Source organism: Centropristis striata, chromosome 4 (assembly GCF_030273125.1).
Source record: "Centropristis striata isolate RG_2023a ecotype Rhode Island chromosome 4, C.striata_1.0, whole genome shotgun sequence".
Lineage (NCBI taxonomy): Eukaryota > Metazoa > Chordata > Actinopteri > Perciformes > Serranidae > Centropristis > Centropristis striata.
Window position 1 is genome coordinate 37,498,741 of NC_081520.1, and position 24,956 is coordinate 37,523,696.

Consider the following 24,956-nt stretch of genomic DNA (forward strand, 5'->3'; position numbering starts at 1 on the left):
GAGTGCAGAGTGGAAATGACAGAGGCACAATTCTCCCTATGACAAGCCAGTAGCATCAAAATGGTATTTAAAACTGTTATTTTGAGGTCAAATATAATATTATTGTAAAACCATAAAACACAGCCTCAGAAGTTACTGTAGCGTTGAGTCAACTCATGACCTTAGTCTCAGCAGAAACACAAGCTTCACAAAGACACTGGTTATGCTATTTCTCCCATCCCAAGTACAGTAGTGTTCAATATAATATCAGTCCAATGTGACTAACCAGATTAATCCAGGTTTTTAGTATATTTTTTATTGCTACATGGCAAACAAGGTACCAGTAGGTGCAGTAGATTCTCAGAAAACCAACAAGACCCAGCATTTATGATATGCAGCTCTTAAGGCTGGGCAATTAGTTGAAAGGGGTGTGTTCAAAAAATAGCAGTGTGTCATTGACTTTACAAACTCAAAACTATTTTGTACAAACTTTTTTGTTTCTAGGATTTACTAATCCTGTGAATCACTAAACTAATATTTAGTTGTATGACCACAGTTTTTTATAACTGCTTCACATCTGTGTGGCATGGAGTCAGCAACTTGTGGCTCCTTCCAGCTGTTATTCCACTCCAAGATTCTCTAACAACATTCCACAATTAATTTACATTTCTTGGTTTTGCTTCAGAAACAGCATTTTTGATGTCACCCCACAAGTTCTCCATTGGATTAAGGTCCACTCCATAACATCAATGTTGTTGGTTTGGAACCAAGATATTTTGACATATGCAAACTGATCCATGATCCCTGGTATGTGATAAATAGGCCCAACACCATAGTAGAGAAACATGCCCATATCATGATGCTTCACTGTCTTCACTGTGTACTGTGGCTTGAATTCAGAGTTTGGGGGTCGCCTCACAAACTGTCTGCGGCCCTTGGACCCAAAAAGAACAGTTTTACTCTCATCAGTCTGCAAAATGTTCCTCCATTTCTCTTTAGGCCAGTTGATGTGTTCTTTGGCAAATTGTAACCTCTTCTGCACATGCCTTTTTTTAACAGAGGGACTTTGCGGGGGATTCTTGTAAATAGATTAGCTTCACACAGATGTCTTCTAACTGTCACAGCACTAACAGGTAACTCCAGACTGTCTCTGATCATCCTAGAGCTGATCATTGGCTGAGCCTTTGACATTCTGCTTATTCTTCCATCCATTTTGATGGTTGTTTTCCGTTTTCTGCCACGTGTCTCTGGTTTTGCTCTCCATTTTAAAGCATTGGAGATCATTTTAGCTGAACAGCCTATAATTGTTTGCACCTCTTTATAAGTTTTCCCCTCTCCAATCAACTTTTTAATCAAAGTACGCTGTTCTTCTGAACAATGTCTTGAACGACCCATTTTCCTCAGGCTTTCAAAGAGAAATGCATGTTCAACAAGTGCTGGCTTCATCCTTAAATAGATGCCACCTGATTTACACCTGTTTTTTCACAAAATTGATGACCTCATTGATTGAATGCCACACTGCTATTTTTTTTTAACACACCCCTTTCAACTAATTGGCCAATTGCCCAGCCTTAAGAGCTGCATATCACCAACGCTGGGTCTTGTTGGTTTTCTGAGAATCTACTGCACCTACCTGGTACCTTGTTTGCCATGTAGCAATAAAAAATATACTAAAAACCTGGATTAATCTGGTTCGTCACATTGGACTGCTATTATATTGAACACTACTGTATGTAGCAGTAAACTGTGCAATGATCAACTAATGGTCACATGCAGCAATAACAATATTACAAAAAACATCCATAGTCAGTGGTAGAAGAAGTATTCAGATATTTACTGAAGTGAAAGTACTAATACCACACTGTGATATTACTCCACTACAAGTTAAAGTCATGCATTCAAAACTTACTCAAGTAAAAGTTCAAAAGTGTCAGCATCAAAATGTTCTTAAAGTATCAAAAGTAAAAGTACTCATTATGCTAAATATATTATTATTAGTAGTGCATTTATGTAAGCAGCATTTTACATTTTACTGTTGTCAACGTATGGTTAACCTAATACACTGTTATGTGGATTAATTTCTAAACGTGTATCATTTTAAATTGATTGTATTTTTTCATGTTAAATCTTGACTTAAAAAGTAATTAAAGCTGTTTGCTAAATGTAGTGGAATAAAAAGTACAATATTTACCTCTAAAATGTTGTGAAATTGAAGTATAATGTTACATATGTGGAAAGACTAAAGTAGAGTAAAATACCTCGGAAATGTATGCATTACTTGAGTAAATGCACTGACATTACGCCACTGTACGCATGTATGCAGGCAGGGGCATGGATATCTGCAGTATCACAACAATTGTTTTATACCAAGTACATTTTTTCTCATCTGTTCCTTAAGTAAGGTTTTAAATGCAGGACTTGTAGTAAAGTCATTTTTAATAATAAGGTATTAGTACTTTTACTTTTACTAAATACTTATTCCACCACTGGTTTATTAAAGACAACATGCATGCAGCATGTTTACCTGGTCTCTCCCAACTTAAACTGCTTTTATTTGTCTTTTTAATGTGTTTGTTTAAAGCCTTACTGTCTGGCTTGTTTTTCAAGACTACATTTGGTGTGTCTACATTATTATCTCCAGTGGTGGAATGTAACTAAGTACATTTACTCAAGAACTGTACTTATGTACAATTTTCTGTACGGGTTCTTGTACTTTACTTGAGTATTTCCACTTCTACTTCACTATATTTAAGGGAAATATATTGTACTTTTTACCCCACTACATTTAGCTGTCAGCTTTTCAGTTACTTTTCAGGTCAAGATTTAACATGAAAAAATGTGATAAATTTAAAATTACTACACAAGTTAAACCACATAACATTATATTAAATAGTTAAAATTAGCCCTAACTGGACAACAGTAAAATGCTGCTTACATTAATGCATCAAAATTAATAATACAATGATGGGATACATGGGGCCATTCTGCATAATGAGTGTTTTTACTTTTGATACTTTAAGTACATTTTGATGTTAATACTTTTGCACTTTCACTGAAGTAAATTTTGAATGCATGACTTTTACTTGTAGTTGAGTAATTTCACAGTGTGGTACAGTACTTTTACCAAAGCATGGGATGTGAACACTTCTTCCACCACTGATTATCACAGCGATAAACGCCTGTAAAGCAGGAGAGATGCAGCACAGACACATCGCTTGTTTCCATGTGTGCAAACCCATACCTTGTTGTTCTTCGCGCTGGTTGGCTGTTGAGCAACACATCAATGAGACGTAAATGTGCTGCAATCATGGTGACTCGGAAATTACGGAGACAAGTGTCAACCTCGTAACGTTTTCATCAGGCACTGGACAACCATAATAATATCCTCAATAATAGGCCTGTATGTGTTATGTGAGTCATGAGTTATATTTGTAACACATTTACACACAAGTCGTTATTATAAACCGTTTCTACCTGCTTCCTCGTTGTGCTAAAGCGGTTGCTAAGCGACACATGACAGTTAGACAACCGTGGTAGCATTTAGCTTGCAGCTAGCCGCTTTTTGGCCGTTTTACAACACGTCACCCTGTTAAAATAATCGCCTAACTCATTTTTTCAAGTTTTGCATGAAACACAGAAAACTTCACCAAAAGTGTAACATATGACATTTATTGATCATTTCACTCAAAAAGGATGTAACAAAAGGATGGCTATTGGTATAGTAATAACACTGTGTGTAAATTATGTAACTTAAGAGAAATAAATGACTTAACATAAGAGTCACAAGCTTGTCAGAAACATGACATGACAAGTATCATGAGCATTAATGTTACTTCAAAGTGTCATTAATGTTCATGACACATCCCATGTCATGTTTATGACACACTCATGTCACTCTTATGTAGACACCTTCAAAATAAAGTGTTACCATATCTTGCTTAAGTCACAAAGGCATGTTCAAAAAAATTGCAATGAAAAAAAGTTACATGATTTACACACAGTGTTATTACTATGCCAATAGCATCCTTTGTTACATCCTTTTTGAGTGAAATGATCAATAAATGTCATATGTTACGCTTTTGGTGAAGTTTTTTGTGTTTCCTGCAAAACTTGAAAAAATGAGTTAGGAGACTATTTTAGCAGGGTGACGATATAACGTTATTATAACCCGTTTCTACCTGCTTCCTCGTTGTGCTAAAGCGGTTGCTAAGCGACACATGACAGCTAGACAACCGTGGTAGCATTTAGCTTGCAGCTAGCCGCTTTCTGGCCGTTTTACAGCAGTGATGGACGTGACTCAGCTCATGAGTGGGGCTTTATTACGGTTTGTTATAGTCCAATCCAGATTATTGTGTCCTGGTTTTGTAGTTTTCTGCGTTATGTGCATGGGAGGGAGTGTGCCTGTCTGTGGGCGGTTACAAACGGTGCGTGATTCACAAACCTTATTTGTTCCTACTACTTTGAGCGCCATCTTGTTTGTAACTCTTCTACGTAAGTGGTAGAGTTTCTACCGAGGGGGTATCCGATTACCCTTTTCTCCAGTTTTAGACTGGGAACCTCTCCCTGTAGTACTCGGGCGCATAGTGCAGTCGCTTTATCGCCTTTTGTCTTTCAAAGAAAATAAGCCACAGTCTTTGTAAGTGGACAGAAATGAGCATCGAAACGCTTCTGGAAGCAGCCAAGTTTTTGGAATTGCAAGCCCAGCAACAACAGAAAGCACGTGGTAAGTTGGTATTTTATTAGAAATATAGTTTATGGTTTGGCAACAGTGTTAACTATTACATTTTAATTGTAAAATATTCAACCGTAACGTGTCTCTGAAGGATTTAGTTCCTGAGTAATAAAACAAACCCTGTTTAATACTGACTTATCAACGCCATTCATGGTCTAATTTCAGTGTACACACCGCCTGTTTGCTTAAACAATAAAATATAGCAAAAATATTGAGAATATTTTCCAGTGTGACATTTTAGTTTTACTTTCATATTCGCTATTAGTGTGCAGACGCGTTTCAGATTTTTGTTGCCTTTTGCTTTGGTTCATGCAACAGTGTGTCTCTGTCCTAACCTGAATCAAAGTGCTCCCAAATAGTGGCTAATAAACATTCATGGTGTGCTGCAGTATGAGGGGTTACTGCATTGAAACCTGCTGCATAGACAGGGTTGTTACAATGGTAGGCTGCACAGCGGCATCACTGTAAAGTTGTCGGATCCGTTCCCCTTTCCCTTTTTGCTTGTCAGTATTTTCTGCTCGCTCTGCGTCGAGACATTTAAAATCAAATAACCCAAACATGCGCTGATAAAGGGCGGTGGCGACGGGAATGCCAAGCTCGTTTTACATAATGACCTGACATGGTCCGCCGGGGATCAAGTGACTCTGGCTTACAGGCTTCCCCTACATGCATCTGTGCTCCTCAATCATCCCCGCTTATTAAAAAACGTGAAGTGTTGTAGTTATGTGGCACCGTGTACATGCATGTTTCAGTCTTATTGTTTGTGTCTTGTAAGAAAAACAACAACAAAAAAAACAAACTCCCTGGCCTCAGTCGCTCGTGGAGAGCTTTGGGTGTCTGTCGATGACGTGTACCAACCAGCCACGCCCCCATGTGTTAGCAGCAGGGACTGGCCCCGCCCCATTCACCACGTGCGTGCTGGGCTACCCCTCCCAAAGGTTGTTTATGGAGAAGAAGAGTCACTACGATAGACAGTCTGGGAAAATACCTGACCACCTCCTCTAAATAATATGTGTACTACATTTCGTCACCCTGTTAAAATAATCGCCTAACTCATTTTTTCAAGTTTTGCAGGAAACACAAAAAACTTCACCAAAAGTGTAACATATGACATTTATTGATCATTTCACTCAAAAAGGATGTAACAAAGGATGGCTATTGGCATAGTAATAACACTGTGTGTAAATCATGTAACTTGAGAGAAATAAATGCCTTTGTGACTTAAGCAAGATATGGTAACACTTTATTTTTAAGGTGTCTACATAAGAGTCACACAAGCCTGTCAGAAACATGACATGACAAGTATCATGAGCATTAATGTTACTTCAAAGTGTCATTAATGTTCATGACACCTTCAAAATAAAGTGTTACCATATCTTAAATCACAAAGTCACATTTTACTTTGATTTAGGGATAATAAATCAGCTTAAGTCACACACTTGACATAGGCCGTTATCTTAAAGGGGTAAAATCACATGATCTGGTCAACTGAGGATGTAGGCGATTTTACCATAGGTGGCTGGCGTCATGAGGAGATGATTTAGGCGAAATATTTTTGTGACAAGGCAAACAGAACAGCCTGATGGCTAAAACAAAGATATACAGTTAAGTTGTGAGGTGTAAATGTGTGAACATGTTTAAGGAATTAATTCCTTCCTGTGGCACTAATAGTTTGTATGCAAATAATTAATAGTTTATATGCAAATATTTGTATGAGACTGTGATTCATTTTGGGCTGTGTTGCAATATTTCTTCAGCCATTTGACCTTACACAGCAATATTACAACATAAACTGAGGCAGGAAGTATGGTGAGGTTACACCATGGATGTATAAAAAGAAGTGTATTTGAGATATAAATATGCTTACAGTATTGTGACATAGTGTATCTTAATTCCTGCATCATGGCACATATCGTATTGCCAGATTCAACCCTAATTGATTCCAGTATGTAAGATATTATATTTTTTACAGGTTATATAATATGGCAACAATATACACTTTTGTACTAAATGGAAATTATACAATATACATACTGTTGCATGTGAATCAACATGTCACTGGTAATTGAATTTCATGAAAAAAAAAAGCCAAATGTTTTCCAAAGATGTAATACCATTGCTCCATGACATTAATGCAGTGCAACACAGGAATGAGTCCTAAAACCTGGAAATTAATTAGCATTTTTGCACTTCTGGTTCCCTCGCCGCAGCGATATGGGTTTTTACAGGCTGAAATAAAAAGGTCTGTGATTAACACAAGCTTCAGAGATTTTAACAATTTATTTAATTACATAAAATAAATCCATAAATATCCCACTTGTGAATTTTGAAGCTTTTATGCATCTACAGAGGTTGTTGGACAATTAACTTCATTGTTAGCTTAGTAGTGGTGACAGAAGTCATGTGATTGTTGTGTAGCTCCTTAACAGCTTAACAGTGTAGCATTTTTACTTCTGGCGATCGCATTTGACATAAAAAAAAAGTCATGAAAGTGGTGTTTACATGTGCTGCTACTGTACTAGCAGCACATGTAAAGCAAAGTTTCCACAACCATTAATCCCCCTTCACACATGGACTGTAATCTGTCAACACTGCCAATTCTACATGCCCTAAGTTGCTCTGTCAATTGCCCTACTTGGGCATTAGTAACAATTCTATAACGTGTTCCCACCACATTTAAAGCTTGTTAACCAATCACTCGACCTCACATCACTTCCAACAGATTTGTTTCTACTGTTTGATACTTTGTATCAGGCTTGAAAATGGTTCAACACGCAATATATGGGACTGCTGTCTCTCCACATGAATGACAAGATATCACGACAGCTTAGGCGTGCTGCAGTAAACAAGTTCACCTCGTACTTATACTGTGCAGTTGATTCAGACATTGTCCATTGCAGAGACGTATGTTTGAAAGACAAAATGATATTCCTTTTGCCCAGATTCTGAAAAGGCCTGCAGATTTTCCAACTTTGATCATTATTGAGACATTTGGGATAATGAAAAAAGCTCAGAGTGAGCGATCCTGCTCCTTCTCTCTTCCAGCTCCTCCCGCCATGCTGCATTGGGAGAGCAGAATCCTCCCCCTTTCTCCCGCCTCCTCCCTCTCTGCTACTGTAGAGCAGGTCACTGTGTGGAGAAAAGTAGGCCAGTGTTTCTCTATGTGCTGCAGTTATATAATGTCTATAGAAAATCCTCTTGTTTTTCTGAGTGCTTCATAAATATTCTCTCCGAAACGGCACACCTCAATCAATTGTGTGTTCTGCAACACAATACTAAATTGTCAGTCTCATAACCATACATTCAACACCTTATGAAAGCTGGCCAGCACACTTACCAGAACATCTTGTTCTTTTCTGCTTACTTTTACTAACACTTTAACAGACATATAAAGGATCTTTTTACACAATCGACTGATAAATTTGAAAACATTAAATGGCTCTCCAGAGCTATTTAGACCTCTTTCCTTCCTTTTTCACATGATTTTCACAAGGGTAGGTCATGTTTGAAAAGCTGCATCACTGTCTTATGAATATTTTTGTATGAACAAAAATGAATATATAAATATGCATATGCATGCATCTGCTTTACATATTGTCTAATTTGCAGCTTTCTGTTTGACAATAATTGAGCCAGGCCTCAGTGAAAGGTTTGTTGTAAAAGTAGGGCTATAATGTGTCTGAACCTTGAACTCTTAACTGCTAGACAAACACAAAAACAGAAGATTGTAATTTGAGGTGGACTCCCTATACACAGGGGAAAATATTAAGCAGTGTCATCACATGGAAAAAGAAAATTCTTTACAAAAGGGTCACCCTAACCCAAAAGATGAACAGTTGAAGACACATAGTACAATTTTCAAAGTAGAAATATTAGTGAATATCCCAATTTCGACTCTAAATAATTGATTACAGAGGCAGGCATCTGCTAGTGCTGTGGGCTTGGTTGCCAGTTTATTAGGTACACCTAGTTAAACTAATGCAATCTAATATAGCAGTTCAAATGAAGTGTTTCTGTTAAAAGGGTTTCAGAGGGGTTGGTCCCACCTCTCAGAGGATATAGTTTCTGGTGCTGTTGAACTGATAATGAGTTTGTGAGTATTGAGTCTTGGTGTTTTCGGTTCAACAGTTTAATATTGGCTCTAATCCTGAACATTGGTATTATGGTGTTTTCAGTGTAGTCTTCCACTGAATCTTTAGTTCTGCAGTGGAGGAACAAGTGTGTGTAGTGCTGCAGTGACCCTGGTCCACTTCATAATAATGTTGTTGGTGACAACAACTTGTACCTGACATCTCATCACTGAACATCACAGCTGCCATAGCAACCGGACAGCCTCTTTTTCCAGCATCCATACATCATGGAGAGTGTGTCTTGAATATCATTGGATGGTGCTAAAAGGCGGATCAAGCGCTTTGATTTCAGCTCCTCTTTTGTTGCCAGAACACTGCAATACTGCACATATTGTCCCGCTTTTCATGTTCTCTTAAAGGTGTCCAGGCAAGTCCCATTGGTTGTCACATTTATCAGTACACCCTCAGCTGCTGGATGTTTCTCCTAATTAACAGATATTTCACAGTTTATCTTTCAAAATGATATAATTTCTTTAAGGATGTCTGAAGCAGGGTTGCTCAATTATGGCAAAATGGTCTTCACCTATACGTTTCGCTGCAACTAATGATCATATTAATTGTCAGTTAATGTGTCCATTATTTTGTCAATTTAGTGTCTAAAATGTCAAATGCAAAAACTTTCAAGCAGTGTCTCCAAAAGCTAAAGATGACGTCTTGTTTCATCCATAACTCAGAGTTATTTAGTTTACTGTTACAGCACCACAACAAAGTATCTATATTTAAGAAGCTGGAATCAGTGAATTTGGAATTTTTCTCTTCCTGTGTTTCTTATGATAGGCTTTGGGGTTTAAGTGTGTGTTGTCACCAAGGACTTTTCAAGGATTTGTCAATTATTTTGTCCATTGTCGGTTTACATTCAGTATATGCCAGTCACACGGAAAATAGGCCTGCTGTATTTCCTCTCATATATGTCCCCAAATAACTCAATCAAAGCCGTAGTACTATTGTTTAATGTTTATTTTATTGTTTGTATCGCTATAACTGAACAAATTCTGTGCTCTGATTTGTAGTAGTTAAAGTGTGTATAGGAGAGCTCCGTGGTATTTATTCTGTCTTTCTTCCACAGAGGATGAACTGAAAGAAAAGCAGCGTCTGGAGCAGTTGGCAGAGCAGAAGCACTTGGATGTGAACTATAACTCAACAATCCACATCAACAATGTTTCAAAAGCAGAGGAGCTGCGCACTGAGTGCCGCCCGGCACCCATCCCACCCTCTCTGCCTCCCCCCTCCATGCCCATCACCGTCATCCCCATCCCTGTGGTCACCCCCAACCCGACAGGCTCACCCACTCTACCTGTGGCCACGCTGTCCCCTCCAGCCGCTCCACCGCCGGCACCCACCCTGCCACGCTCTCCACAGCCCAAACCCGACCACCCCAGCTCTGTGCTGACCGCCAACCACAAGCAGCTGATACAGAACCACCATCATCACCCACAACTCATCGCTCAAACTAACAACACTAAACTACAGCAGCAGACACACCCTCAGCTGGTCCAGCGTTACCCCGGGTCCATCGTATCGCCCCCACAGCAGCACGCCCTCCTCCCTCAGACGGGCCTTGTGGTCCAGCCGGCTCCTCTACAGAACGGCCCCGTCAGCCGGGGGAGTCCTCCTGATGACGGCCGCCAGCTAGACAAGAAGAGACCTGGAGGGTAGGTCTCTTAACTTGTTTACACTATCATTTAAATAGGACTGCAAGTGGACATGTTTTTAATTTATCTGTTAATTTTTTGTCGATCAAAATGTAAAAATTATGAAGGCATATTTGACCTGCAGCCGCATCAAACTCTTCAAAGGATTTGTCTTGTAATGATTTTAAAAACAAGCAAAATGTATAATTTATGAAGCTGTTACATTATTGATATTTCCTGTCTAAAAGACCCTGCTAGCAAAAAAATAACTTTCTGTGATGCCTATGTCTCTAATGCATTCTTAACCTACTTATAATCCTTCATAATCGTCTTACAGCTCTGTATATAGTCAATTATAACAGTAATTGTAACACATAATAAAGTCACTGACATTTTTTGCAATGATCATTGTGTGTTATAATTCTCATAGTTGTTATACATTATAATCTATTTAAATCGCATTATAATCACTGCTTATAACTACAGGTATACAGAGCTGTAAGCAGATTTTGAGGCATTAAAAGTATATTCATCATGCATTTTAGATATGGGTATCATAGAAAGTTCTCTTCTTTGGTTGATTTGATTATTCTTGTCACATTGCCCTTTTAAACGCCAAATTCTTACTGTGCTCTCATCTGTGCTCTTACAGGGCAGGCACAAGAGAAGTGCATAACAAGCTTGAGAAAAACAGGTGGGTTCAACCTGTGTACCACAGGGCCTCCCTTAAAGAGAGCGCGAGCTGAGGTTATTTGTATTGTTACATTTAAATAATAGTGTTCTAGTTACATACTTTGTTTTCTCTGATACTGACTGGTGCCTTTGCTTATTTGTAGCTGTTTAATTTTAATGCCAATCTTGATGTTTTTAAGTTAAGAACACTAATTAAAAATGTTGTTGTGGTAATCATCTGTTGCTAAAATAGTGTGGCTCCTCCACGTCCTGCTGTCTCAAATCCCCTCTCTATGTTTTGTGTCTGTCAGACGAGCACACTTGAAGGAGTGCTTTGAGACGCTGAAAAAGAACATCCCCAACATAGACGAGAAGAAGACCTCCAATCTGAGTGTGCTGAGAAGTGCGCTGAGATACATTCAGGTAAGACAAGTTTGCTGGTGGCGTGTTTGCCAAAAAGCCCTACAGCTACACTACACTACTCTACACTACACCAGACCTTTATTGTATCAGATGGTTCAACAAAATATTCCAGCCACTTACTGCGCGGTTATTAGCCAATGAGCTTCAGCCTGTGTGCTGCATTCATCAGATGTTTGTGAATCCTGCTAAGACTTGTTTGATTTGTATTCATGATTAATACTGAACAATTGAGCCTCCCATTATTTTGAAGTCATGCTGCAATAGGAGCCAGAGCATTTGTGTGAGCTTTTGTAGTAAAAGCACGATCACAACTGTAATTATCAGGATTATAAACATAAGCTCAGAGATGGTGATGTATGGGTGTATTTTATTACACCAAGCCATTTTAATTTACTTTATGTTGTACTTCTTTTCTCAAAAACATTGCGTGTTATTGGAGAAAGTGTTCATTCACCAAGGTTGCATTCAAGCCCACGACTAACAGATTTGGTTGCTCAGTAAGTCAATTTCTTTAGAAAACTATAGTTGTCAACATTTCCTTGTAATATTATGTCGTCATTGTAAGAAGCCTTACAATGACAGACGAAAAATAGTTCATTAAAAGCCAGTTGTAATACACTAATGTCCAATGTCCACCATGACCTATAACTCCATGCACTGGACACATCCTGTCTAGGAGGAAGAGGGCCAGTTCAGGATCAGTTTAGAATCCTTTCAAATCCCGCAATCTGTTGAATGACCAACCAATGTTGATTCATGCTTTTGCCTGTGCTCTATCACTGTCTATCTTTTTTCTTTTGACTGGCTAATGTACTCCTCACTATGAAACCTTGCCTTGGAAAATGTAAACAAAGGCTCTTGAGGCCTGCATGGTGTAAATAATTTCATCTGATTTTGCAGGAAATCAGAACCAGTGAGAGGCATTACTAATTACTACATAGAAATGGCCCGTCTTCTCACTGATGGTCTTGTTTACTTATGTAGGTCATATAGAGGCAACAGTATTAACTCCAGGCTGTTTCATAACCAGTTAAGAACTTCTTGTAGCTTTAAATGCTTTAAATGTCGTCTTTGCCTGTCCAAGTCTGATCAGCTTGATTCTTTTTCTTGCATTTGGTGCCTTTTTCATTTCTATAAATGGATCCTTCTTTACTCAAATCTCTTGCACTTCCTCATTCGACTCTGTTTAATATTAAGAATATGTGCCATGCCCGCAAGTGACTCACCATGTGTTTGCGTCAGGCTCTCTCTGTGTGAGTATCATGGTTGTAAACAGCTGGTGCAAAGGTTCACCACTGGCCTAGTTTAACTCTTTCAGAGTGAATGTGCTAATGTGCATATCCCAGTGTTTACTGTGGGTCATTTTTCTTCTTCTCCTATAGATAGATACTGTAGGGTGGCAGTTTTAAATGTGAGACACAAGTTCACCTATAGGTCCAAGTTGGCATCAGGTGTTCAGTGCCTTGTTGACTTCAACGTTACTTTCAGAAACAGCATCACATATACGTATATTATCACATATATTCTCTGTTCTAACACGAGAACACAGAATCGATCAGCATGTGAGCGTGTCATTCACTTCAGAGCGCTTCTTATAAACAGTATGATACCAACAATGATGTCTGCACCTCAGGTTAAATAACTACATGTTTCATAGTGTCACGTATTACTGAGCGGAGGAAAAGAAACTAACCAGGATTCCCTCAGTGAGCAGGTGAAGAGGTTAGAGCCCAGTGCTGAATCCCCATCGACAGGTGGATTGGTGAAATATGGCGTTAATCACCTGTTCAACTGACTTTAAAAGCTTAGATAACAGACACTCGACTACCCTGCTGTTATTACAGACGCTACTATCCACAGACACTCATGCATGAACTCATGCTGTCCTGCTGCAGAATGAATATCGGAAACACTGGAAGATATATTTTACATTATTTTTTTGCAAAAATATGTAATATAGAATAATATATGGCAGCCTGGTAGCCAGTCATGTCTGTGTAATTATTGAGGAAACTATTGGGTGTTGCAATTTAGGAATGGCGATCATGTTTTTGTGTTGTAATTATTGTAAAAACATTATCCAGGTGCAATTGGTGGAGTTGTATGTAAGCTAATTAGCAGCACAGTTTAATTGTAATTTAATTGATCTAGTGATGACTGGGGTTTCCATGTAAGGTGTACAGAATAATTAGGTACTTATTTGATTATAGTGATCTGTAATGTTTGGTGTGCACATTGACAGCCCCTCTTGGTTATGAGCTTTAAAGGCCTTTATGAAAGAACCAGCCATGCAGTGTTCATATTTCTCATTATATAACTGTGGTGCAGCTTTACTAATGTAAATTTGAGGAGGACAGTGTGCTGCTGTGCTGATTTGATGCTCTCAGAAGCAGCAGTCTGGTTGTTCCTCTCTGCGCATGGATACTGAGGGAAACTAGGACAGCGTGGGTGCAGAGCCCGTCACCCAGTCTCCCTCCCTCTGCCCCCTCTCTGTGTGATTAAGCAACACGGTGTTAAGAGCGCTGTGTTCGACTGGCAGACTGACCTGCCTCTACTTTCCTCCAGTCAACAGCTGAGCTGGACAAGGGATACGTTCAGAGCAGATAGACTGAATAAAATGATCCAAGCTGATCCTTGCTTTCTGCAAAAACTGTTACAACCTCATCATGTCTCGCTAGACACACTTGTTAACGTATCCCATTAATTAATTTTCTACCAAAATTAAAGGTCAATTCTTAGCCTTAACTGACAGGTGCTTTTAACATGTAGTTTCCTGTGTATGTGTGTATTTATTTATATATATATATAAGTATATTACCACATGCTCTAACAGTTTCTCGGTTGTAGGTCAGAACAGTTTAGCTGCTGTTTACTTGTGCAGATTTTTTCATTGGCCTGGCTGGTGCTGTTTTGTTTTAGAGGGGTGGAGTAAATGTGGGGAAGTTAAGGTGATGGGAAGCCAAAACAAAACACGTGTACACACTGTCATCTTGGCATGGGTAGTACAGAAGCATGTCCTGCCTGCATACACCTCCCCTCCCCTCCCCTCCCCGCCCCTGTCCTTGCCCCCTCTGAGCTGGCAGCAGAAAAGCAGCCTGCACACAAAAACATTGAGCTCAGGAGAGGCTTTTGGCTAAGCATCACATTTCGTTTGATTTATCTTGTCTGTTAGACTAAGAGTGAGCTTGGAAATTTCTTTTTTGCAGTTTTATCAGTTCTCGACAGAAAGTCACCGGCATGACGAACATCGACGCTGTTAAAGTTTCACTTCCACATTTCATTCCACATCCAAATGACTCAGCAACTAACTAGAAACCTCACATGCAGATAGATTATTTCGCTTTACGACTGTGTGTACCAGAGCATTAACGGTTGTTTTTTTTCTCTAAATGTATTACATCTTGTTCCTGAAGGCTTTCCTGTGAGCCTGTAGTGGTGCTGCAGAGGCTGTAAAATAAGCCTTGATGCATTAGAGCTCCTCCTCTCTGCTCCCCCCTCCCTTCTTCCCTCCATCCTGCCTCTCTGAGCTTTTAAGGCCACATGAGCAGCAAGCACATGGCTAGCCTGAGCCGCGTGACGTCACCCCCCCGTGCTGGGCCCCCGCCGTACCACCAGGCTTAGCTGCCAGCAGCAGGGAGGGAACATGGAGCGGTAAACACAAGGCTCGGTTTACTCCGCTCTCGCTTCGTTTCCCCCTCAAAGCTGACTGAACTTGTTCCTGCACTGCGTATCGCTGAATGCCAGTTTGAAACGTGTTGTGCCATCTGGTGGGGAAAGTCTGACTTTAGAGGTGGAGGAAGGTGGATGTGTTCTAGTGTGTTTTAATTTTATTAAACTTCAATTTACCCGGGAATCCCTTCAAATGGAAACCTGTTTTCCGAGGGACAAGACAGCACACCAGTTACATTTTGAATAGAAATAAAACACAACAGACAGGAAATACAATCCTGAAACAAAATGAAGACTAAATTCAACTCGCATGAAGCAGTTGCATTTCTGATTTATAGTTAATGTGTCAGTTGAAGCATTGTAAGTAAATTACATTTAACTGCACATAATGGCACATTTCCTTAGAAGCCCTGCATTAAAACAAAACACTGATTGCTTTGACATTTATTATTCATGCAGACTTAAACATTAAAAATGATCAGTCTTCTATGGCAGTCTAAGTCATTGCTGTTTAATCTTTTAAGGTTTTTTTTGTCAGCTGTTTATTTCATTTTTGTATTAATCTTCTGATGTTATTATTCCCAATGAATCATTTCGTCTATAAAATGTCAGAAAATAGTGAAAAATATCCATGGTGATTTCATAAAGTCCAGGTGATTTGTTTTGTTTCTCCAAACCCCAAAAATTCAGTACAGAGAGAATGGAAAATTTTCAACAATTGATCGATTTTTCAAAAATATTTGGCAGTCATGTTTCTGTAGATTGACTGATCAAATAGTGTAACAATTGTTGTTTCTTCGTCTTTTTGTTTCTTTGCTACAAACCGTTCATGCTTATCTCAGCTTAGTCTGTGTGAAACTCTCTTCTTTTATGGTATATTTGAGCCAAGTCTACAGAGAAATTGTTGCCGTGGCACATAAGCATGTATTTATCTTGAGGTAAAATAAGAATTTTCTATGGAAAAAAAAATCTTTATCATCAGGGTTGTCTCCTACACTTGTTTTATACAGTAAGTACATATCTGTATAGGTGGAGTGCAGTTTTGTTGTCTTTGACAGCACTGGAGCATGGTCTGGACTATCGACCGGTCCTTAGCCACGATGAGGTAATTAGGTCAGTTATGACCGGCACAAGCTTGCACACAAGGAGTGGTGTGCAAAAGTAGGATTTTTTTTTTTTTTCCCCAGAAAGCTTTTTATTGTAAAGCGAGGCACCACGTGAAGTACTCTGCTGCAGCTTGAAGGCAGAGTGAGACAAGGGTTTATGGTTACCACCCTGTCACAAGACCTCTGTGCAGACGCCTGATCAGTCATCCAGGCTGAGCAGCATGTCTGCAACGTGGCCTCCTGTGCTCCTGGCCCTTTAAGAAAGCCCAGCCTTGTGCCGTCTGCTGCAAAAGTGAGTCAGTGAGTACAGCTTGTATTGCTCTCTTTCAATCCCCCGCTATCTGCCGCCCTCCCTCCCTCTCCTGTTCTCTGTGAGGCCATGTGCTCTGCACTCGCATTGCTTGTGACAGCGCTCGAGCAGTGTTTACCTTCCCCACACACACACATGCGCGCATACACACATAATGCAGCCTATCCTTGTACAGAACTCGTTTTCACATGCAAACAAGGCCCTGAGGAGGGGTGCGGCCATGTGCAAAGAGACAAAAGGTACTTGGCACCTTGTGTCCTACCAACCTGGTGACACGATTAACAGGGTGATGAAGTCATGTGGGATCCATCTGCAGCAGACTGGGTTTTCAGGTTTAATCTCAGGCTAGCTGTTTGTAAAGAGCTCTGTCCTCGATCAGTACTGTAGCGAGGAGAGTTCAGTGGGTCTCGGCTCCATGAGTCATAGTTTGTGGCATGCACAGTTGTGGTGCTGCGCACATAAAGCTGCCTGCTAATACATGAGAGTAAAAGGGAGGCAGCCAGCTCTCTCTGTCCACGTGTCACATTTTCTGTACGCTCTTTATACCATTTTGTTCTGCCCTGCTGACGCTCTTATTCGAGGTAGATGCTGCCTTTGAGATGCGTGCGAGTTATCGATTTAAATTATTACACCAAGCCAGGTGTGAAAGAAATCTTTACATGGTGACACTGTCACAGGAAAATAGTAATGTTAGCACCTTTGGCACATGAAGGTGTACATGGTCATTTGAGTTACCGAGGAAACCTTATGAGGTTTTTGTCTGTTTCCATGACAACCAGATATGAGGGCATTTCGGTACATCATCGTGTTGAGATTAAGGATACTGTGAGACTGAAGTACCAACATCAGCAGCTCTTCTTGACGGACAGAGGCTTTTGATGGCTCATCATCTGAAGTTTAACACGTTATTCATTCATCATGGAGGAATGATGCGTCTTTCTCTCCACTTTGTTTGTGTGTGTGTGTGTGTGACTGAGAAATAATGCAGTACTTGAATTCTTGTGGTTTTCAGAAACATTCGACCACTTTCAAAAATAATAAGATGCATAGCAGGCAGCAGTGTTTCCTGCTGGTTTGTCTTTAACAATGTTGAGTGAAAACATGTTATATTCTAATTCGATATTTGTTGATATTTTGAAACCAGAACTTAAAGATCCCCTCCATAAATGTTTTTCTCATGTTTATGACCCCAAAATGTCTCACTTCTATACTGACTTGTATCTGTGTGACGTTTGTCTCTAGAGAGGTGTTTTAACATCCCTCCACTTCAGGAGATGTCAGCACTTTTCGGTATCACCACAACGTTCAATATCACCGCTTTAAAAGCCAATGAGAAGCCAAAAAAAAACACACTACAACATCTTAGCAGATATTATTGTATGTTTCACAACCACTGACAATGTCAGCCACTGCTAGTTACAGGCCAACACGCTGCTAGCTACACCTACCATTCTGATATCCCTTCTTTTCGTTGACTTTGGTTCATAACAGACTCCTACATTTTAGGTGGGAAAACCATGTTAAACAAAATATTAATCAGTGTTTTAAAACATGCCTGGAGTGGGACTGATAAATGGCTTATATTATAGTTTGCACACTATGTAAATGTCAGCCGCTCAGTATGGATCATTTTTGATCGATAATTTAATTTTACGTTGACTTCTTCACCTTAATAACCAAATCAAACGGCTCATTTATGTGGATATAATTGTGATTCGTGTTCTTCTAATGGCTTTCTTCAGCCAAACAAATATTTGAACAGGAGTTCCTGAGTTTGAATTTGGATGTTTAAGGGACTGAAAAGAACCCCAGTGGGATGCAGTCCAAGCACAGACTGCTTGGCCCGTGCAGTTCTAATCCTGGATAAGGACTAGAGACAGGTGCTGAATTACACAAGGCCCGCCTTTTGTCCCCCTTTGCTATTTATGTATCCTGTACTGTGGATGCACACGCACACTGCACTTGAATAGAAACCTTTCAACATACAGCAACAGTTAGCCACAACACTAAACACACATACAGATGCCCTTTTCTCCCGCAACAGAACATGCACTGCACCCTCACACACACACAGATACACGGAAGCATGAACACTAACAGGAAGTCCACCCTTTGGGGAAACGGCTTTATGATCCTGACTCATCAGGTTGCTGGTAAAAGATTTCACACAGTGTCATTTCCCTCATCTCCCCCTCGAGGACAAGGTCTGATACGTTGACCTGTAGTAAATTATATGAAGTGTTACATTTCAAAACACTAATCCTGTTACCTGACCCAGCAGCTATCTTTTTAGTTTGGAATTAGTTTATGTTGTTGTAACATTTCTTTGTACATTATTCTTACACAGTGTGAAGTTTGTTTTCATAATTTTTTAAACTCCTGGTGCCATGTAGAGGGAAGTCCAGCTCAGTTTGTTTGGTTTTGCCTAGTGTCAGCTGACAGGCTGGGGGAAATTGGGTCACAGAGAGCCACTGCCTGGAAGCACCTCCTACTTTCCATACTCATCTCCTCCCTTCTTCCCTCTTCCACCTCCTTCTTCCCTTGTGCTTCTCTTATTTTGCTCCTTGCACAGAGGCTCTGGTCGCAGGTTTATTTTTAAATAATTATTTCTTGAACCTATGTCTCATTGACCAGCTGTAAAAACAGCATGAGCATAAATGTTGGTTTTCAACTGAGATTTATTGGTGCGATGTGTTGTTTTCAAGAAGTTGACACCATTTTTCTTCAGGGGTTTAACATTTTCTAGGAATCCACCGGTTGTTAATGGAGGCTGAATTAACTTGATTTATACATGAATTAATAAGATGGTCTCCCTCCTCTGTTTTTTACTTTATTAATTATTCATTTATATGATCAGCAACTGACTACTAAACACACTATTCTTTTTAGCTATTTATTTTCTATTTATATATATATATATATATACACTAATTTCTCTGTTAAAACTGGTATCGGTCTCAAAAAAATCCCATGTCTGTCAGGCTCTATATAAAATGAAAATACTTAAGTAAAGTACAAGTGCATCAAAATTATTCTCAACAACAATACTCGAGCAAATGTACTTAGGTAATTAAGAACCACTGCACGGTGACCTCAATTTCTGCAGAAAGTGTGTTGTATAAACTAATCCAATATCCTTGCAAAAAAGTCTTATCCTTGTTGACACAGTCTAGTTTCTGAGGCTGTGGTTAGTGACAGTAAGTCAATTTTGTATTATGTTAATGGCCTTTTGATATAAGCGTCTAATACAAACCACCAGCCAAAGCCTCAAACATTAGCTTGGAGTTATATCAACACCTGTCTGACACAGTGTCAACAAAAGCAAAGCTTCACAAAGCCATTTCTTTTTTTCTAGTGCTGTATTACACTGTAATTTGTGAGTCTGGTAAACTGGAACAAGGTGTACGTTTAGTGGTGGCAGCTCACACCATCAACTTCTTAAAAGTCTTAAATAATCAGGTTGTAGAATTATAAACTACCTTCTGCTTTCTCTGGTTCTAGACGTTGAAGCGGAAAGAGAAGGAGTACGAGCATGACATGGAGCGACTGGCCAGAGAGAAGATCGCCACGCAGCAGCGTTTAGCAGAGCTGAAGAACGATCTAAGCCAGTGGATGGATGTGATTGAGATCGACCGAGTCCTCCGACAGACGGTGCAGCCGGAGGAGGACCAGGCCTCCACCTCCACCGCCTCAGGTAGAGTGACAGGCAGGTCGGATTACTGGAGGCCTACATAAGATTCCCTTTTAAAAACCTTACCCTCTGAACCCCGAGCAGTTACAGGGCGTTTTTTGCTCCTGTAACATTTTATTCACTGTGGCCTCGTTTTTTACTGATATGTACAAGTCTGCTGCTCTGTGGAAACAGCACAATCATAGCTAGATGTAGGGAGAACTCAAATATGTCTTTTGTGCAGTATAACACCGTAAAAAAAAACGCAATTTGCTCTGTGTACAGCCTGCAGTTCAGCCTTTTTTTTTTACTGAATTTTTGTCATGTAACTGTTCAGATGAGTTGCTCTCGAGGACAAAGCATCCCCCCCCCAAAAAAAAAAATGTATTACTTTTTTAAGGTTTTTAAAATCCGCCAGTAGGTTTTAGGTTTTTGAGGGTTAAGAATATATTAAACATTAATAGTATGTTGATTTGTAACAGTTCCGATCTTCAACATGGTCCACAGCACCAAAACCACTTCCTTTTTAAAAAGAATTGAGGTGTTGATATTCTCAGATGCAATGTGGTTATTGCAGTGTTTTATGAAGTCATCACTGAGTAAATGATTTCATTTGTTGGTGTTGCAGAAGGCGAAGACATTATGGACGATGACATGGAAGATGAGACTGCGCCGAGAGCTCAGACTGCCTTACCCACGGTGCCTCAAACCCTGAAACCTGAGCTGCACAAGACTGCAACACCCACTCAGCCCCCGACCCCGACACCCACCACACCCACCACTACCTCCTTCATCACCCAACACATCTCCATCCAGCACAAAGTCACTCACCAGCAGCCGCTGACAGTGACTCCTCCACAGCCAGTGTCCAAGCCTGCACCCACGCTCACAACCTCCAGCACTCCCACCACTCCCACCACTCCCAGTCAGGCCCTGATCCCCACCCAGACACAGATGGTGACTGCGTCCAGCCTGCACCCCACAGTTATCGCCCACGCCTCGGTGTCTCACCCCTCCGTCATCCAAGCAGTCAACCACGTCATCCAAGGAGGTGCTCCCAAACACATCGCCCACCTGGCTCCCTCCACCACCACCAGCACTGTCCAGTTAGCCCCCGGCCACCAACCCATCGGCCACATCACCGTGCACCCGGTGGCTCACCTGAGCCCACATCTACCCACCCTCTACCCCCAGCAGGTGGCCGTCACACAGTCGGCTGTGGTGGGTCACATCACCCACACCCTGAACCACGCCCACCCTCACATGAACGGCACGGCGGCGAGCCAACCAGCTGCCACCATCGTTGGCAAGCAGACAGCAGTGAGCACCCAAATGGTGGCCCACCACCCACAGCTGGTGGGTCAGACGGTGCTCAACCCAGTGACAATGGTGATGCCCTCCTTTCCCATCAGCACTCTAAAGCTGGCCTGAACACTGCCAACAGGACCACCAGGCTGGGAGACGAAGACGCCCCTCGACAGGGGAGAACCACAGGGCTCCGACCAGGCCACCGACGAGCCCGCAGTGAGGGCAGCCAGACACCTCGCTGATCCACAGTGTCACTGACATTCAGAAGCTGACGTAACGCCGGGAACATTCCTACAACAAAACCTCTTTTAATACGAGTCCACCCCAGTGTCCTGATATCTTGATCCTAATTTTAGGATATGGTTGATAGTCATCATGTTGAGTGTGTGTGCGGCAATCGGTGTGACGAAAACTTTCACGAGTACGCAGCGAAGAATCACAAATAATGCATTTTTGTGGCAACAAAGGAACAGGGCAATACAGTAACGGCGTAATGGATTGCATATTAGAAAGCATAATTATATAACTACATGAATTGCAAAACTCGTTACAAAAAAAAGAAATGTACTCCGTGTTACTTTGCAACATGTTGCACCCAACACTGGTGCAGAAATGCATTAGGCAGATGTAAGACCCTCTGATGTCATCCCTTGTTGCAGATAATGGAGCAGTAGTCATTTTCACAGGAGCTTTACAGAAACGGCTTCATATACAGCGTCCGTGTCGGCACCCTGTTGCAGCCTTCATGCAGGTACTGGCAGGTGGCTCGACGCCCTGCTCCATCAGTGTGACCACTGTGGATTAACTAATAGTAGATCATGTACTCGAGAGGCTACATTGGGTTTTGATGGCTGTGACAGATTAGAGTGCTCGACCCGCCATAACCAGCACACTGGGAATGTGATCTAGAGGAGCTCCTCCTCTCCAGCAGAGACACATGCTGCAGGGCTGGAACAAGATCGCGGACTGAACTGCAGCTCCAGATCAGGAGCTGCATTCCTCTGTGATGGTGCGTACAGCAATAGCGCCACCTGCTGGCTGATTGTGTTCAGTGTCCCTGCAACGTTAAAAATACAATCTGATATAATTCAAACTACAGCCACGTAAAGTAGAAGAATATTCAGTTTTATCAGGGGTTGGTTCTTAGTGTGGGACACTCAAATTGTTACTTATCTCTAATATCTGTCCTTCAAACACACTGAGGACAAGTATAAGTTTTAGCTTTAGGATATAATTATGTTTTTGTCACAGCTGCTAATACAATTAAAAAAATATCTTTGCCAAATAGAATCAGGTCTACATGCCCTCTAAATGTAAACGCCACCACAGACAGCCGTTTAAATACAAACTCAGATTCCAGATGGTGAAGGGAGTTGGGTTGAATGTGAATACATAAAGGTCCATGACATGTAGTAAAGTGTGTTTTCATGCAGGACAAATGGTTGTAGGATCTGTGTTTGTATGCTGTGAATGCATGTGTGTGTTAATTAGTGATAATCGTGAAAGCAAGGAGGCATAGCAGGTCTGTCTGGTGAGCTTTAGGGACTTCAACACGTTGCAGTAGGAATGTAAGATTGTGGGTCAGAGTCGAAGCTCTGTCATCCATAACTTTGGGTCGGGATCGGTTAAGAGATTTAACAATTAACATGAATCCAATCAATGTGTGTTTTCATGACTATCCTTTTTCCAAAGCTAGCACTGTGAGCATTTCTATTAGTCTCAACGAGCAGCAGTTTAACGTAGCACTTGCTAGAACAGCAACACGCTGTGCTCTCCTTATTTAATCTGAATGTACTGATCTGTGAAAGGATGTGGAATAGTGCACTCATCGGAAGTTAAGCCCTTTTTTTTAAATAAAAAAAAATAAAAATGCGATTACTTTATTAAAGTATCACCTGTATGTAAAGTAACATTTAAAACTGATTTTGTATTTTAAGATATACTGTTGCTTGTTTCATCTGGAGACCTTTTTTCTGTTCAGTGTAAATTTGATAATATAGTTGTTTTTTCTGGGACCATGTATAGTGCTGTGTATCGGGGTAATGACTACACAAACCTCTTCCCGCGTTGATACCACATTCGGCCACTTTGGAAAGTATTCACCCCGTTATTGATTTTTATTTTGTTCTGATGCAATATGATTAAAGCAGGGAATTTTTAGTTTAGTTTTTAACTAATTGATTGTAAAAATGAAGTAATGATTTTTTTTCACCCTCATATTTTATGCAAATGATCCTGAACAAATCGTACTGAAATCATATTGTAGCAAAACAAAATGTGAAGAAAAAACGAACAGGGATTCAGATACTTGAAGAAGCAACAATACACTTGTGTGTTTTCCCTATGGAGAAAGTTTAAGTTGTATATAGCCTGTAAATGTTGGGCTGCATTTAGATCGAACTGTATTATGTAAAAAGCTGGGGAAAATATGTACAATTAAAAATTTATAAAAAAGATACTTAATAAATTGTATTATGTTTACAAATGTAAACTAGCTTTGTTGTTGTTTCTTTGACCGAATGTTTTTTTTTAAATTTTTTTTATCACAGTTATACATAGACTGAGTGCTTGGCATCTGAGAGCAGAAAGAATAAGATGATGATTTTTACTGTTTATTATGGCTGCAACTCAATTTGATATTTTATTTTCTGAAATATAATTTTCTGATATTTTAGTCACCATAGTCAAGAATGAACCGAATCATGACTGTTGCCAACACAGAGGCATAAAAGTATCAAGAAACAATGAAACATTTTGCAAAATGTCTAGTGTGCCACAACAATTTTATTAAAATGTCACATTTCAGTATTCCATAAAAATTTAACTGACATGGTCATAGTAGTGTGTCAAAGATTTCATTAAAAAATGTCAGTGTAGTCTAGTATAATATCTTGATCATTGTAATAGTATAGTATGTCCAACAATATCACACAGACACCATACTATAGTGACCACAAAAAAGCCATTTTTGACTCATCCCATAATATGGTGTGTGTTTCTTTTTGCTATTTCTGGACAAACTATACTACTACATGTATCAGATTATAATTGGGCTATTTATTGATGATATATGGAACCTTAATGGTCTGACTTTGTACTTTTGACAATCTTAAGTCTTTTTAAAAAGTGTGAAAAGCACTCATGCAAGTTGTCTGAATACCTTATGAGAAAGATGTGTAATTTGGTGGCAGGTATAAAAACAGGCGAACATTAATTAAACATAAAAAAATATAAAACCTGACTTACAATTCTTGATCGCTTCACCAGCTGCCATCCCTTCGCGGCAGCAAGACGGCGTCAGGTTTCCTTTAGTTTCAAGTCTTATT

General features: G+C 40.1%; 1 protein-coding gene across 2 annotated transcripts; it reads left to right on the forward strand.

Annotated features, from left to right (window-relative positions):
* Positions 1–4,220: 4,220 nt before the first annotated feature.
* Positions 4,221–23,568, forward strand: mnta (MAX network transcriptional repressor a). Of its 2 annotated transcripts, XM_059331800.1 has the most exons (6): positions 4,221–4,702; positions 9,908–10,493; positions 11,125–11,166; positions 11,456–11,567; positions 20,154–20,346; positions 20,951–23,568. In XM_059331800.1, exons 1-6 carry the CDS (start codon positions 4,630–4,632, stop codon positions 21,751–21,753), a joined length of 1,809 nt encoding a protein of 602 aa, XP_059187783.1. In that variant the 5' UTR covers positions 4,221–4,629; the 3' UTR covers positions 21,754–23,568. The 2 variants fall into 2 exon arrangements, with proteins under 2 accessions (XP_059187783.1, XP_059187784.1); XM_059331801.1 differs by lacking the exon at positions 11,125–11,166.
* Positions 23,569–24,956: the final 1,388 nt, after the last annotated feature.

What these genes read in the sequence shown, in the direction of transcription:
- mnta (XM_059331800.1), top strand. Translation starts at nt 4,630, where the DNA reads ATGAGCATCGAAACGCTTCTGGAAGCAGCCAAGTTTTTGGAATTGCAA. An exon ending in GCAACAACAGAAAGCACGTG is followed by an intron (nt 4,703 to 9,907) that starts GTAAGTTGGTAT and finishes TTTCTTCCACAG; the next exon opens with AGGATGAACTGAAAGAAAAG. An exon ending in GTGCGCTGAGATACATTCAG is followed by an intron (nt 11,568 to 20,153) that starts GTAAGACAAGTT and finishes CTCTGGTTCTAG; the next exon opens with ACGTTGAAGCGGAAAGAGAA.